The 13,412-nt window shown below is 44.4% G+C and overlaps 3 protein-coding genes across 3 annotated transcripts; all 3 read right to left on the reverse strand.

Moving 5' to 3' along the window:
* Positions 1 to 1,909: 1,909 nt before the first annotated feature.
* On the reverse strand, positions 1,910 to 6,806 carry BYT42DRAFT_551478 (armadillo-type protein). Its single transcript, XM_051566265.1, has 20 exons — positions 6,383 to 6,806; positions 6,155 to 6,309; positions 5,975 to 6,080; positions 5,820 to 5,915; positions 5,638 to 5,753; positions 5,478 to 5,573; positions 5,131 to 5,409; positions 4,941 to 5,060; positions 4,797 to 4,863; positions 4,603 to 4,730; positions 4,392 to 4,517; positions 4,131 to 4,328; positions 3,991 to 4,064; positions 3,825 to 3,905; positions 3,491 to 3,755; positions 3,156 to 3,432; positions 3,040 to 3,094; positions 2,821 to 2,980; positions 2,335 to 2,748; positions 1,910 to 2,256 (listed from the first exon to the last, which is right to left on the reverse strand). The coding sequence occupies exons 1-20, from the start codon at positions 6,732 to 6,734 to the stop codon at positions 2,047 to 2,049; spliced, it is 3,375 nt and encodes a 1,124-aa protein (XP_051428100.1). The 5' UTR covers positions 6,735 to 6,806; the 3' UTR covers positions 1,910 to 2,046.
* Positions 6,708 to 10,016, reverse strand: BYT42DRAFT_551493 (armadillo-type protein). The gene is made up of 13 exons (XM_051566266.1): positions 9,792 to 10,016; positions 9,716 to 9,732; positions 9,495 to 9,648; positions 9,347 to 9,392; positions 9,157 to 9,282; positions 8,787 to 9,089; positions 8,518 to 8,724; positions 8,285 to 8,413; positions 7,963 to 8,204; positions 7,874 to 7,892; positions 7,674 to 7,805; positions 7,449 to 7,601; positions 6,708 to 7,389 (listed from the first exon to the last, which is right to left on the reverse strand). Exons 1-13 carry the CDS (start codon positions 9,906 to 9,908, stop codon positions 6,953 to 6,955), a joined length of 2,082 nt encoding a protein of 693 aa, XP_051428101.1. The 5' UTR covers positions 9,909 to 10,016; the 3' UTR covers positions 6,708 to 6,952.
* Positions 10,017 to 10,036: 20 nt separating this feature from the next.
* Positions 10,037 to 12,974, reverse strand: BYT42DRAFT_551496 (DHS-like NAD/FAD-binding domain-containing protein). Its single transcript, XM_051566267.1, has 7 exons — positions 12,250 to 12,974; positions 12,096 to 12,155; positions 11,934 to 12,016; positions 11,293 to 11,838; positions 11,093 to 11,209; positions 10,541 to 11,007; positions 10,037 to 10,460 (listed from the first exon to the last, which is right to left on the reverse strand). The coding sequence occupies exons 1-7, from the start codon at positions 12,590 to 12,592 to the stop codon at positions 10,271 to 10,273; spliced, it is 1,806 nt and encodes a 601-aa protein (XP_051428102.1). The 5' UTR covers positions 12,593 to 12,974; the 3' UTR covers positions 10,037 to 10,270.
* Between the last annotated feature and the right edge of the window lie 438 nt (positions 12,975 to 13,412).

Genomic DNA, 13,412 nt, shown 5'->3' on the forward strand with positions numbered 1-13,412 from the left:
AGGTCAGAAGAGATGTGTTGATATGTTATTCACTGCTTTATTTCGGATTGAATTTGAAGGGTAGTTATACTTAAAGAATCAACTATGCTAATAATTGTCAAACAACGTGAAGATTATCACTAGATGAATATATGAACATTAGCACATAAAGTAGCAAACATTAATGGGTGAATTAGTGAACGTCAGAAAGTGAAGTGGTGAGCATTAAAAGGTGACTAAATGAAACATCATGGTGTAAAGTTCGGTGGGTAAAAAAGAAAAGGGGCACTGGTGTAAGAGATCAGGCACAGAAAATGACAGGTCGATTCTCACAACAACGATTGTGATTTACGTCCCGATTTATTTACGCTTGTGAAATGTCCCGTTATTTATTTACGATTGTGAATTATGTCCCATTATTTAGTCACGATTGTGATTTCTGACTCGTTGTTTAGTTACGATTTTCTCGCTAGTTAGTTACGGCCTGTGATTTTATGTCCCTGATTGTGAATTATGTCCCTCTTTTTAGTTACGGTTTCGCTTTACGATCCACTGCTTTTAGTTGTGATATCAATGTATCCGTTATGATTTCACACATATATCTGATGCTCACTGACAACGAACTGAAACCGATCTACCTTACCGCAAGTTTAAGATCGCCTTACCAACAAGCCAACAAAAGCCTAACAACGTATCCAACCCTCCCCCATGACAATCAAATGGTAAAGGTTGGTCGGACGCCGTCCATAGTGATGGCTTCCTCAGTTTACCCAGTAATATTGGATCGTTTTGTCGATCGTTGCCATTCCCCCTACAAGGTCAATATACAGTGTGCCTAGTGCATCAGCTAAGCGGACGGGTTGAATCAGAAAATTGGACACTTTCCATAATGATGGCACAGTATTTATGTAGGTTAGTAATCAGTGCAATAAAAAAGACCATGATACCGCGTTGATACCAGCGTGTGCACAATCAGGCAAAGGTGCCCAATGAAGGTCGAGTGCAGCCGGTGTTGACGTTACAATTTCAGCCAAAATAAGCCAGTGAGGCCTGGGTATCATGGAGGAAACCAGCCAATGAAGGTCCGAGGTGCATTTAGACTACCGCCGGTATTCACGTTACACGTTCAGCAAAATGAGCCAATGAAGATTGGTGTCAGTGAGGAAACAGGAATAAGGTACCACTGCTGCCAATCAACGTGGTTTTTTGATCAGGGAAAACCCACTTCACTCGGTATCAGGTAGCTTGTAATCGGTTATACATACGCAGAAACTACAGATTAAGCAACCACGTATCTGTAGGTTGATGAGGGTCAATGAGTCGTGCGAGGGTCATAGCACTTGCCTCATTATATTACTGTAAGTTGTCACTTTGTCACACAAATATCACTATGTGATGTACAGACCATGCATATCCTCAAATTCTTCACCAGCCAAAACTTTGATCCAAAAAAGAACAGTGTCTTGAACGAAATCCATGCAGGGTATCGGATAAGACCCGCAGTCAATGTGTAGTTCCTGCACCGTTGGAACGACAACCGATGATGAAAAACATATAACTTGTACCATTGACAAGGTGTGCGCCGGTCCTCACAGAGAAGGCAAAGGCCCTTTAAGAGCGAGAAGTTGTAGATCGATTCTGTGTTTTGAAAGGCCAATTCACACCGTTTTGCCTTTTTTTTTTATTTTCTCTGCCTGGCCCGACCTTGACAAGCAAAGGTTTGCCAACCAAACCACGCACAATGCGATTCTTGCTTGCATATTCGCCTTATTTTTAACAGCCACAGCAAGTGGTATGGTAGCGATAAATCTAATTCACATCGAGTCGCGAAATGTTAAGTCATAATGGGTATCTAGTGCGTCCGTATTGTGCCATTGCCCTTTCGTGGCATCGAAACTGCTGCGGCTGGTGCCAGTTATTTGTAATTTAGGAATGATAAAATGAAGTGTATTTCTTGAAGCAGGGATTGACTCAATTTGCAATCCAATTTTATAAAATGAGAGTTAGTGGATGGGAGTGGGAAATGAAGATGGTTGGAGTGACACTTTTTTTTTGTTTTCTTCCGTATTAAGGGGGAGTGACCAAGGGCACCAGAACGACATTGCTGGCATTCAACTCCCTTCGGAAATTGGAGATGTTCTGCGTAAACCGTTCTCGATCTTTGACATGCAACGTCCAGTTGATGCCTTCCATCAATGTATTCAGTGCTGTTGTTACTAGCTCACGTCGCTCAGGCAACTGCTGCTCAATCACCGCGTTAATGTATTTCATCGTATACTGTGTGTAAAAAAAAGTTATTGATCAGCATGGTGACAAGAGACATTTTCCCCCTTCCTTCCCTTTTAAGCGTATTACCTCTCGTTGTATCACCATCAGTGCGTACAAGGGACGTGAGAGAGCCCATTGTTCATTGTTATCATCAAACAGGACGAGATTAAAAATCGTGGCGAGCAGGGTGGGCAATATTTGCGGATACTGCGTGAAGTAGTTGAGCAACCAATGACCACTGCCCGTAGTTGCATCAAACGAGGATCGTCGTTGTTCTTCAATCACCGGATTTAGCTGCGGGTTCTCCAAGAAACTGGCAATATTGTAAACAGCAGCACAGGCGTGCGATCGGACCGTACTGTCCGACGATTCAATACATTGTTCACAGGCTTGCATAAGATAGATGAAAGCTTCGGGTGAAATCGTCGGCAAAGCCATCAGCTGCTCCCGAGATAATTCATCAATCAGATAACAAAATGCCCGTGACAACTTTGGGAAAGCCTAATCAACCATGTTGGTGAGTTTTACATATCCGCGTGATTAAAAAAGCATCCACCACTATCGGCATTTTACCATTAGGTCACTCATAGGAATATCAAGGAGCATCTGCATCATCATATTAAACACATTATCGATGCATTTATCCTGATAAAGCCAGAACACGCCAAAGTTGATGTATCGTCCTCCGAGGCATCGAGATAAGATACTGAAACACAGTCCCATGCCCTTGTATCTAATAAATGCACACTGTGAGTCAGGACATCGGCATGAACCTTTCTTTTCAAAACATACTTGTAATCATATTTACGATTGGGATCGGTCACAGGTTGTTCAATGATCTTTCGACCTAGACAATGTCTCCTGTTAATAACGCGCACGTTTCGCAGGGCAATAAATAAGAAAGGTACCGTAGTTGCATATAATTTGGCTTGCGTTGCGGAACATTAAAATGCCGTTGGGCGAGGAAATTTCAAAGTTGAGTCGTTGGCATTTATTGTGGACGAATTCGGCGTAAAAGAACAACAGTGACGTGACAATGGGATCGGGGGCCCACGCTTCGAGAGCACGTAAAAGAACGGGCATGTAGTCCGGATAGAACCAATCGAAAAAAACGGTGAATTCTCGGCGGCTTTGAATAGGGGTAATGAAACCACACAGATCGGTAAAAATGTCCTGCAGCGTACGCTAGATCGCATTGTCGATTAGATCCATGCTCTGTATATCGTGCACGTCATTTACTTACGCGGACCGACTCCTGTTGAAACGCTTCCAATGTGTCGAGTGGACCAAGGCTTTGCAATCGCATATCAAAGGGTTTCATAAAGGCTTGCAATTCACGTCGTCCCACGTTGTCGTTCGCAAATAGCAGCTTGCAGAGGACATGGTAGTACAGCTTTTTGTTCTGCTGCTGTTTAGGATGGTCAAAGAAGGTGAACTGGCCCGACATGTGGTTTTCAAGCAACATTTGCGTGACTTGAAGTTTTCGCAAATTCTTGGAAGGACTGTATCTGGAACCGAAACGAGGGTGAGTCAGTCATCCATTTTCCGCCATTCTCAGCCCATGTTAAATGACGAACCCGTTGGCCAGCTCCTGAAATAATTCAAGCGTACGACGAACCACTTGCTCATTATCACCCCAATGCTGCAAATTGCCCACACTACAAACAAATACGCATTAATAACAATACCGATTTGAATACAGCGCAGCCGACATATTTCTTTTTGTTGTTGCTATGGGCTTACATTTTGCGCATGATCATGCTAAGCATTTGAACATGGTCGTTGATGCCAAAGACTTCGTTAATTTTGGTATAGATCTAACACTAATGTCAATATTTCGACAAAAAACAAGTCGTAACAATGGATGCATTATTTCCACCTACCTCTTTTCCACTCATACTGTCACCCATGTATGATTTTTTGAACTGATTGAAAAAGGCAATAAAGGCCAGATCCAGCTTTTCGTTCATAAAGGTATTGCCATGCTGAGTCTGTAACGCTTGTTGGACATTCATCAGTTGCAGCACCTTGGTAGTAAGTTGGCTGTCCACAGTATCCAAGGTATCGGAGCTGAGGAAGGACTGAATCAAAATTTCAACGGATCAGTACTTTCACGTCCTTATGGTCTAACAGGTTGGGCTTACCGATCGATTGCCTATGCATGCGGCAATCATGTACACAAGCCAAGCAAACTTGGTTTCAATCATTTCTAGCGCCTCTTTGAAATCGTTTCCGGCTGTCATGCCTGATGCAGCACCAGCAATGAGACCCTGATAAATCGGACAAAGCGGGGAAAAAATGAGTGAGCCGCAAAACAAGCAGATTGGATATCCTTGTGCCAGCAATTAATTTTACCTCATACTGGGAAGCAATGGGATCAAATATCGCCAGCAGTGCAGTACTCGATTGTTCGTATTTGCATCGTGCAATTTGTCCAAGCATATTCAATGTTTCCATAAGAGAATCCTCATTTTCCAATGGGTCTACACAATGATGCCATGAGTGACAGTTCAGCGAATCCATTCGCCAATGAGACCATGCATATATACCTTCCAATCCTTCATCAATAATCACGGGAACCGACTCCATTACCGTTGAAATATACGCCTGCGTCAGCTGTCAATGGAGGGTGAGCAAATGTCCATACAAATGTGTGTTCATGCAGTTCGCGAAACTGATAAATTGACACTTACTTCAACGGTGATACTCTCTAGTTTTTGCACGGTGCCTTCGCCCAACTGATGATAATAGGTCATGCTTTGCACAATACGCGACCAGAATCCGAGAATGTACATGGCAGTATTGGGTGCCCACTACCAGCCGTACAAGCATTGGATGTTAGATGCTCCATCACATCACCCTTGCACGCTCACACACGCCTACCTTCCATGACTGAAACGCCTGCAGCGAGAAATTGGCCACCAACTGGATCCAATCAAGATACCCTGCCTTTTCTGCCAATTCGTTTAATGGAGCGGTGGATCGGAAGCGGTACAGAAAACGGCAGAATCCATTGTAATTATCCGCATCATTCATTCCCTGCGAAGTAAGCATGATCTCCCTTGCACCGTCCATGAGAGCAAGTACAAACGCTGACCGTTCATTGTGAGTCGTAAATAATGACTTGCGCACCGATGCAATCATGACAATACATTCCATCACCTGTCATCATACGTATTAGTTCACTGAGATCGTTAGCCTGCCTTGCGACGTTTTTGACCAAAGCTTACTTTGGAAGAAAAGGGTGGCAGAAATGTGCGGTAAGCAGTGAAGAAAGTGCTGACAAAGTCTTCTTTGATGAACATAGGGCGCCAAGTGGCAGGGACCTTGAGGGACAATCGATCAGCCAAGGATGTTCATATACAACATAGATATAGTGCGAAGAATTACCTGGACGGTGCCTACATCTTCACCGGCGTCATCGGAACTGGTGCCATTAAAATCGTACGAAAAGCATTTGACCAGCACACTCAGTGTCGCGTCCTTTAAGCGATCTTGCTGACCAGCTATTTATCACATAGGTTGGGTCAACTGCAGTATCTAAAGCGTGCGCACATCATCACCAGACTTACGATTTGCGTAGGTCACTGTCTGACCCAATATCTCCTTAAAAGTGTCTAATGCCATTTGGCATATTTCCAGTAACTGGGTGTCTCGGAACCTTCCGGCTATAAACGGCCGTTTTAGTATATAGCAGCGTCCCGTCAGGTCGTCTTTTATACTTTACCCGACTTTCGAAACTTGGCTAGATTTCTTGCGAAGCTCGGTGGATTGATATCTTGCACAAGGATGGCTAGAATCTGCATACCGATGATACGATGATCCATCGATGCCTAGTAACAGCGGTGATGTCATTATAAGCTTCCCTATCCACATTACTCATACACTGCTTGTTTCGGATTTTTACTTGATTAAATTGCACAATATCCTCATGAATATGGCGATATGAATCGAATTCTTGCCAGCCTAATAGGGTCACCAAGGCAAGAAGACTGGCCAATTGATTCACGACAAAAGGAACCAGATCGGGATGTCGAAAAGCATAATCGAGCAAGAAAGCGCCTACAGCATTACTGTCAGCGACCAGGGTTCTTGAACATGAACCATTTTGTGTGTGTGTGTGTTTTTGGCTTACGCAGCTGAATTTTGGCATCGTCGCTAAACACAGGGAATTGAGCTTGTACCAGCTGCTTGAGTCGAGAAAGGCAGAATGTTTGAACATAAGGACTGGCCGAGTTTTCCAACAATATACGAAGCGACGAAGCGGTACCGGTTGGCGTGGTGATTCCAAAACTCGGTAGGGCCTCCATACGAGATGCTAGCAATGGATGGTTCTTGGCCATGCCACCACCGGGTTCATCGGCAAACGTAGGAAACGCGCATTCAAGCAAGATTTGGGTTTCCTCACGTTCTTCCGACGATTTCGGATTATACAATTTTTCACACAACGAAATAAAGTAGGGTATGCGATCATCGGTTTGCGCCATGATGGTAATAGAAGGTTACAGACACACAAAAAAAAAAAAACTGGGCAGACCTTTTTATTCTATGAATGCGCGTTTGAGAACCAAAAAAAAAAAGTCTCCCGTGGTTGCCGAATTTTCAAGACCGAATATGTAAAAAAAGAAAAAAAATGGCATGGACGAGGAATTTTCCAGCTCCACCGAACAACTGTTTTTATTGAGCTTCCCTTTTTCTTTTTTCTTTAGTGTTTCCTGAATCGCCGTTTGGAGGCGACCTTCTTTCCTTTGGTTTTTTCTCTTTTATCGGCTTCTACAGGTTCATGGTCGGTGGATTCGGTACTTTCTTCATCCGGGCTCGTATCGGTGGGTGGTGGCGGTGTGATTTTTGTCGGGAGGCCTTGTCCTATCTTGGGTTCAGGCTTGGGCTCTTCGTCTATTGATTCTTCTTCTATGGGCTCCTGGTCCGTCGCCTCGGTACTCTCTTTGTGAACAGACGAGGCGGTAGGTGCTGAGGTGAGTGAAGAAGGGGCATTATTTTCAAGTGCCTGCTTCACACGATCCATGAAACTCTGTGCCCGCTTTAGCATATCCGGATCGGCATTGGATTCCATCGCATGCGACACGTAAGCGTAAGCATCTTTAAAACTCGTATGCCACAAGGATCCGTAATTTGAGGGCACTTTCCAGAAACAAAAGTGAATATTACCAAGCAAAGCAACTCCATTGTGCATCACGTACCTGTAGAACTGAGATTATCCAAGGCTCGAAGAATGTGACGCTGAATATCGGACACCGCATTGGAACTTTGAGCCATGGCCAACAACGTCGGAATCACACTGAACTGGTCGCCTGCCGAGGCGTCCGTCTGGATCATCCGTTGGGTATTTCCATCTGCAGCGAAAAACAATATGTTTATCAGTTGCCACGACTAACACAAGTGTGAACTACCTTTTGTTTCCTTACCATGCGCTGCCAGGTTGGCCAGACATCGCGCAACGTGTCGGTGAATTTCCACATTGGAAGGGAAGATAGCCGGAACATTGCAAAGGTACTCGAGAAACAGCGGTAGGTCCATCAACTTTTTTTGTGACACATCTACACACTCAATCGAGTTAATACTAGACAACCAATCCCTCTTTACCCATCCTCGATTCAAAAATTACTGTTCGTAGCAAAATTGGCCTAAAGAAAAATTGAACCGTTCTCTTAAGTCCTTCTCATAATGATTCCATGAATTCAGGGGTTTCCATACCAGTGCACAGCAAGCATGAGATACCGTGGCTGTATGGATACTCTGCTCTGTAACGTTTTCTCCGGTCGCATTGGATGGACGTTCGATACCGTCAAGGCTATCCATCTTTTTCGACATGTAGATACTCAACGTCTCCATCCTTTCCTTGGGTGATTCTCGGCCTTCCATTTGTGGTAAAAGCGCAATGATGGACATCAATGCTCGAGCGCCATCCCCTTCAAGCAAAGAAGACTTGTATTTGTCTAACGTACCGACAGATACCGATAGATACCATTAGATCCGCAGGTTTCCCACCAAAACTGACTGTGAGTGTAATACAAACCATTTCGTAAGGATAAGTAAGCCATTGTTTTGGCAATGTATTTCCTCGTTTCTTCGTTATTGGATCGTAACAACTGAGGTAACTTGTCGCTGCCTTTCAATATGTCAATGATGCTCGGTTGCGTGGTCACTAAGGTATCCGATGAATTGCATTAAGAATTTTCCTTTTACAAAGATCACGAAAAAAAAAGAAGTAGTGCCGAGGGGCTCAAGAGGGTGAAACCACGGTCTTACCTGAAGCACTGATGGCTGAAATGGCTTTAGCGGCTAAATTTTGTACAATGGTGATTCTATCTTTCAAAGCGTCTTCTTCGGAAGCAATGGTTTCGTTGTCCACCTTGGTCCCACGATGATCGTCTGAATTGATGGGTTCGAAAGTGGAGAGTACAAGCAATCCATCAAACACGCCTTCGTTTACGATTTCCTTCTGACTCAGAATGCCTAGCAGCCGTCGTCAGTACAATTTGTATCCAATGTCATTGCTACCATGCAGTTTTTTTTACCGGCACGAGACAGTTGATACAGAATGTGGGTGCAATTAATTAGGATTTCATACATCATGCTCTGGCGTATTTCGGAATGGTCGGTGTCGGTCTGCAACGGGCCTCCATTGACGTGCGGAGACACAGAATGGGGACCGGTACCATCGCTCGTGGTGCCGGAAAGACTAGATTGAGAAGAGATCACAGAGGTTCGTTTTTCTTTTAAATCTGCCGTAAAGCCTTTGTCCAACTGCGCATAATGCCGAATGAGATGCAACAACGGAGGCAATGCCCACTTGGTGATAATCACGGGCCGAATGGATTCTAAGACAAAGGTGCGAGCTCAGCAACCACGATCTACGTTACCCTACTCCCGGAAAATTATTGTTACCTTTTTCGGCGAGCATTGCCAGTATTGTCGTAATGAGGTGATGAAGTTGGATATTGATAGAGGAACGACACAGCCATATCAGGGCATCAACGCCTCCGTGAACCACCATATTATGCAATTCCAATTCTGAAAATCATCCCCGGTTCAGCCATTCCGTCCATGACGTATGAATCAGCACACTGTTACCTACCATTGTCTCGTTCGGTCATTTCCAGTAAACCGCGAGCACCATGCATCTAATGCAAGTATTTTTTTTTACGCTTGAGCCATCCTGTTTTTGGTTACACTTTTGCATGCTTTTATTTTTGATTCGCCGAATCAAAAATCAGTGGGTGTACCTGAGTGGTCAATCCATGATCTTCGTCAATCGCATAAGTCACTAGGTACGCCACTTCAAAGCAGTTATTGCACACTCGCACAGGTTTGGATCCGTAACCAAGTTGAGGTAGTGGTACGCTTCGGGAGGAACAGTCGTGACAAAATATATTCCCGCTGTGTGTGTGCTTTTCTTTTTAGCCAAAACCAATACCCACCGCATTCGATAACCAAGCTCACCTACCAATGTCGACAATGATGCTAAAAAGAATGCAACGTTTAATAAAGAGTTGTGTATCAGATTATTGAAAGAAGCGTACCCTTCGACGAAGTGCTCCAAACGCATTGTTGCACGAGAGACAGTGAGTGACATCCATGTCGTTGACCCAAATGGGCCGAGGCAAGAGAAATGTTAGCCTTTCATCTTGCATTTGCATTCTAAAATAAAAAGAGTGGTACTAAAGAGATCTAGAAAATAAAACAAAAAACCCTAAGTCGGCTGGGGTGGGTAGGTCTGTAAAGGGAAAATAAAAAGCGTTCGGAAAGAGGAAGAAAAAAGATACGAGTCAGCTGAACCATGCACGCTTGAATTTCCCATCTCAGCGCTTGGAAAAAAATCCCGTCATCTCATTGGACATTCAACCGAAAATTGACTCACTCCCCCCCACCCACCAAATGCAAAAATAAAACACCCAACGATTCCTTGCTGAATGTCGGCGTCTTTTTTTTATTAGTATGTTATTATTTACTATCAAAGCGCGAATTACAGAAGTCCGATCAATAATACGGCAGTTTTTTGTTAGGGTACGGTGGAGTTGTTGGATGTTTGTTCAGATAATGTTTCATTGGGGGTGTGATCTGCAGGGACAGTCAGTGTGGGTGCTTCGGCAAGTTTCTCTGGCGTAGAACGTCCTTCCACTGAGCCGCCTTCATCTCGGTCTTCATCCTCGTCTTCGTCGTCCGAACCTCTCGTTCCCCGTTCATCACATCTAATGTAACCCATTGTTATCGCTAATTCAAAAAAGGAAAGAGACGCCCCAGTTTCAGACTCTCTTTAGAAACACCGTACCTGAAATGATTAAAATACTGTTCGTCCGTCACGGCGCCTGGAAACGTGTAGAGACCATCTCTCCAGTATTTCCATATTTTTCGTTCCGTCAATGTTTCATGGGTGGTGGGATCAATGATTGTCACTTCATCGCCCGTCCCTTCTCGACTGAGCTTCCAACTTTCGTCACTCAATGCACTACCGCCTGGCAGTTTCTTATGCCGTAAATCCCAGTGGAGCATCCTGCATAATTCCGGTACGATATCATCCGCGTTGCCCAACAGCTGAACATCAAACGTCATGTGCGTAATAGGTGTTCGGTTAATCAAAATTTGCGGCACACTGTGCGGAATCTGCGACATGATCTCTGACACAGGCGACACCTTTAACGACGACCCCATCACAATGAGTAGATCAACCTTGTCCGTATCCACAGCAAGTAAATGATCGAATTCATCCGGTAATTTTTCACCAAAAAAGGTAATATCCTGATTTGAACGATGGGTTTTTTTGGTTATTGTCATCTTAGTATCTTGCGTCATTCGTTTCGAAGATAGTGGACGTGACACCTACCGGCTTCATGATCGATCGGCCTCGGTGAGGATGCGTATCGTTGTCATCCTCATCACTTGAGGATGACGTCTTTGAGGGAATTCGGGTCGCCGCGCACTGTGGACAAGGAGGAATCGTCTAATCCGAACTTCTCGTTAAGTCGCTCCACTACCTCCCGCCCTTTTGCATGGGCCTATTTCACAAAAAGCTGGTCCGCTTACCTGGTTGAAAATGTATTCTTCAATATCCTTTCCATCGCATTTGAAACCACACGTGACGCAACTGGCGGTGGCAAAGCTGCCGTGACAATTGACGACGTGTTGTATCTCGGCCTTGTGTTCTAGGGTGTCGATGTTCTGCGTATAGTTGCGGAGCAATTTGCCCTTGTCTTCTACTAATTTAACAAACATGTGGCTGGGACTGGGTTCGTAGTTGCTGGGATACAGTTCCTTGGCAAACGAATAAAAAATCTCGGGACTGTCTCGAAAGTATTCAATGTCGAACATTTGCTGCGGATCGTCGAGATGATATTCTTGCAATCTTGAATAAATGCCCGTCTCGGAACGGAAGTCAGGGATGCCACACGACACCGACACACCGGCACCCGAGACAATCATCACATTCTTGGCTTCTCGAAGCAATCCAATCACGTCGTCCAACGTATTGACATTGTCCAGCCGACGTCGCTTACGTAAGTGACGGCTAATAACGGCACGAAGTATAGGAAATAGATCGCGATCGGTCGCCAACATGGTAGCTCTAGGATTCTGTGGGATCAACCAACAATTAAGAAAAAAACAGGAATTCCGAGTCAGCTGCATCCAATAACGCATGCAATGAGAGTACAAAATAAAACGTATACCATAATAATATTGAACGCTTCGAGCAATTTCGCCACGGGCACGGATTCTTGAATGACGTATTTTTCAATAAACTTGATCATACCTTGGCAACCAGATAAGTCTTCCTTTTCTCTTCTTTTATCCATGAACGATTTGCCCTGCAAAGAAAAAAAAAAACTCACCGATTTGCCTTGCTTCCTCCTGCAACAGCTCTGCTTCCTCATCTGTGTAGCTTGTCCATGCTGGGTTTGGGAGACACACACAAAAAAAAGGGGAATGGGGGGATCAGCAAAAACATATATGGTGCGCCTAATTGCTAGACCGCAAAATATTTACATGGTTTATAAACACTCTCGTCATCGTACTCGTCCACATTGACGTCTTCCAAACTGTCATTGTCAGCACCAAACGTAGCGTGATCCAGTAATTCCTGGCCGCATAAGCTTGCATCGCTGTCACTTTCACTGCCTCCGGCCCAATCTTGGTCGGATTCTTCATTGTAATCTTGATCAAAATCGTGATCGTAAATAGTGCTCGTGACAGTTTGTTGGGTCACTTTGGTCTCTTGTTCGTTGCTACTGTCGCTGCTGCCCTCGTGCGTCACCGTCGTTTCGCTCGTTATGGCCACGTTGTACAATGTGTCTTCGTCCATACCTGCCGTAGAAAAATAAACCACCATACCAGTTATTAGACATCATTTCACGTACTTTGAAGCATGTACCGATCTACCTTTTACTGTTGTCTTTTCCAATCGGACTCGTTTGGTAGATCGATCGTCATCTTCATCGGGCAAACCGTCAGAAACGATCGTTTGATCATGAAGAAGTGTGTCGCGGAGAGAGTCAGCTGTACGTTTATCCGAAGTGGACGGCAGCATGGCGTTGGATTCGTCGGCCGGTGATGAACGGTGGTCGGGCTGACTCATATTTCAGCGTCTCATGGGTTAGGAGGATCGGCAGGGTGCGCTCACTTTGTTCAAGGCCATCCCTTGGCGGGGAAATTCAAAGTCACGCTCATAGCCTCTTTTTCCATCCATGCAATAAAAATAAAATCCCTGAGCGAAAAAAATTGAATGCACGAGTGACATTTCAAATCAGCTTCCATCCACTGTTTATCCAACACGGTCTTTCGGCCATCAATAGATACAAGAAAAAAAAGATATTATGTGATATAAGATCCCAGTCATGATATAGACTTTGGAGAACATCAAAATTATAACATCGACACCACGACCGGGAGGGACATATATTTTGTATGATTAATGACAGTACCATGGTTGCAGCAGATCGACACCATGGCACAGAGTGATCAACGGTATGAGCGTGATTTTAATTCCAGTTACGTATACCCATCCTTACTTGGGAAGAAGTGAAATAAGGGAACCGAAATGCTGCGCTGCAATCAACAAGTTTTGAACGAGAACACCTGTGGAATTCCCAAACTGCAAACTTGATATGATTCCAAAACGCCATTCTTTTATTTTTACCATCCATGCTATG

Source organism: Radiomyces spectabilis (assembly GCF_025331425.1).
Source record: "Radiomyces spectabilis strain NRRL 2753 chromosome Unknown BYT42scaffold_1, whole genome shotgun sequence".
Classification (NCBI taxonomy): Eukaryota; Fungi; Mucoromycota; class Mucoromycetes; order Mucorales; family Radiomycetaceae; genus Radiomyces; species Radiomyces spectabilis.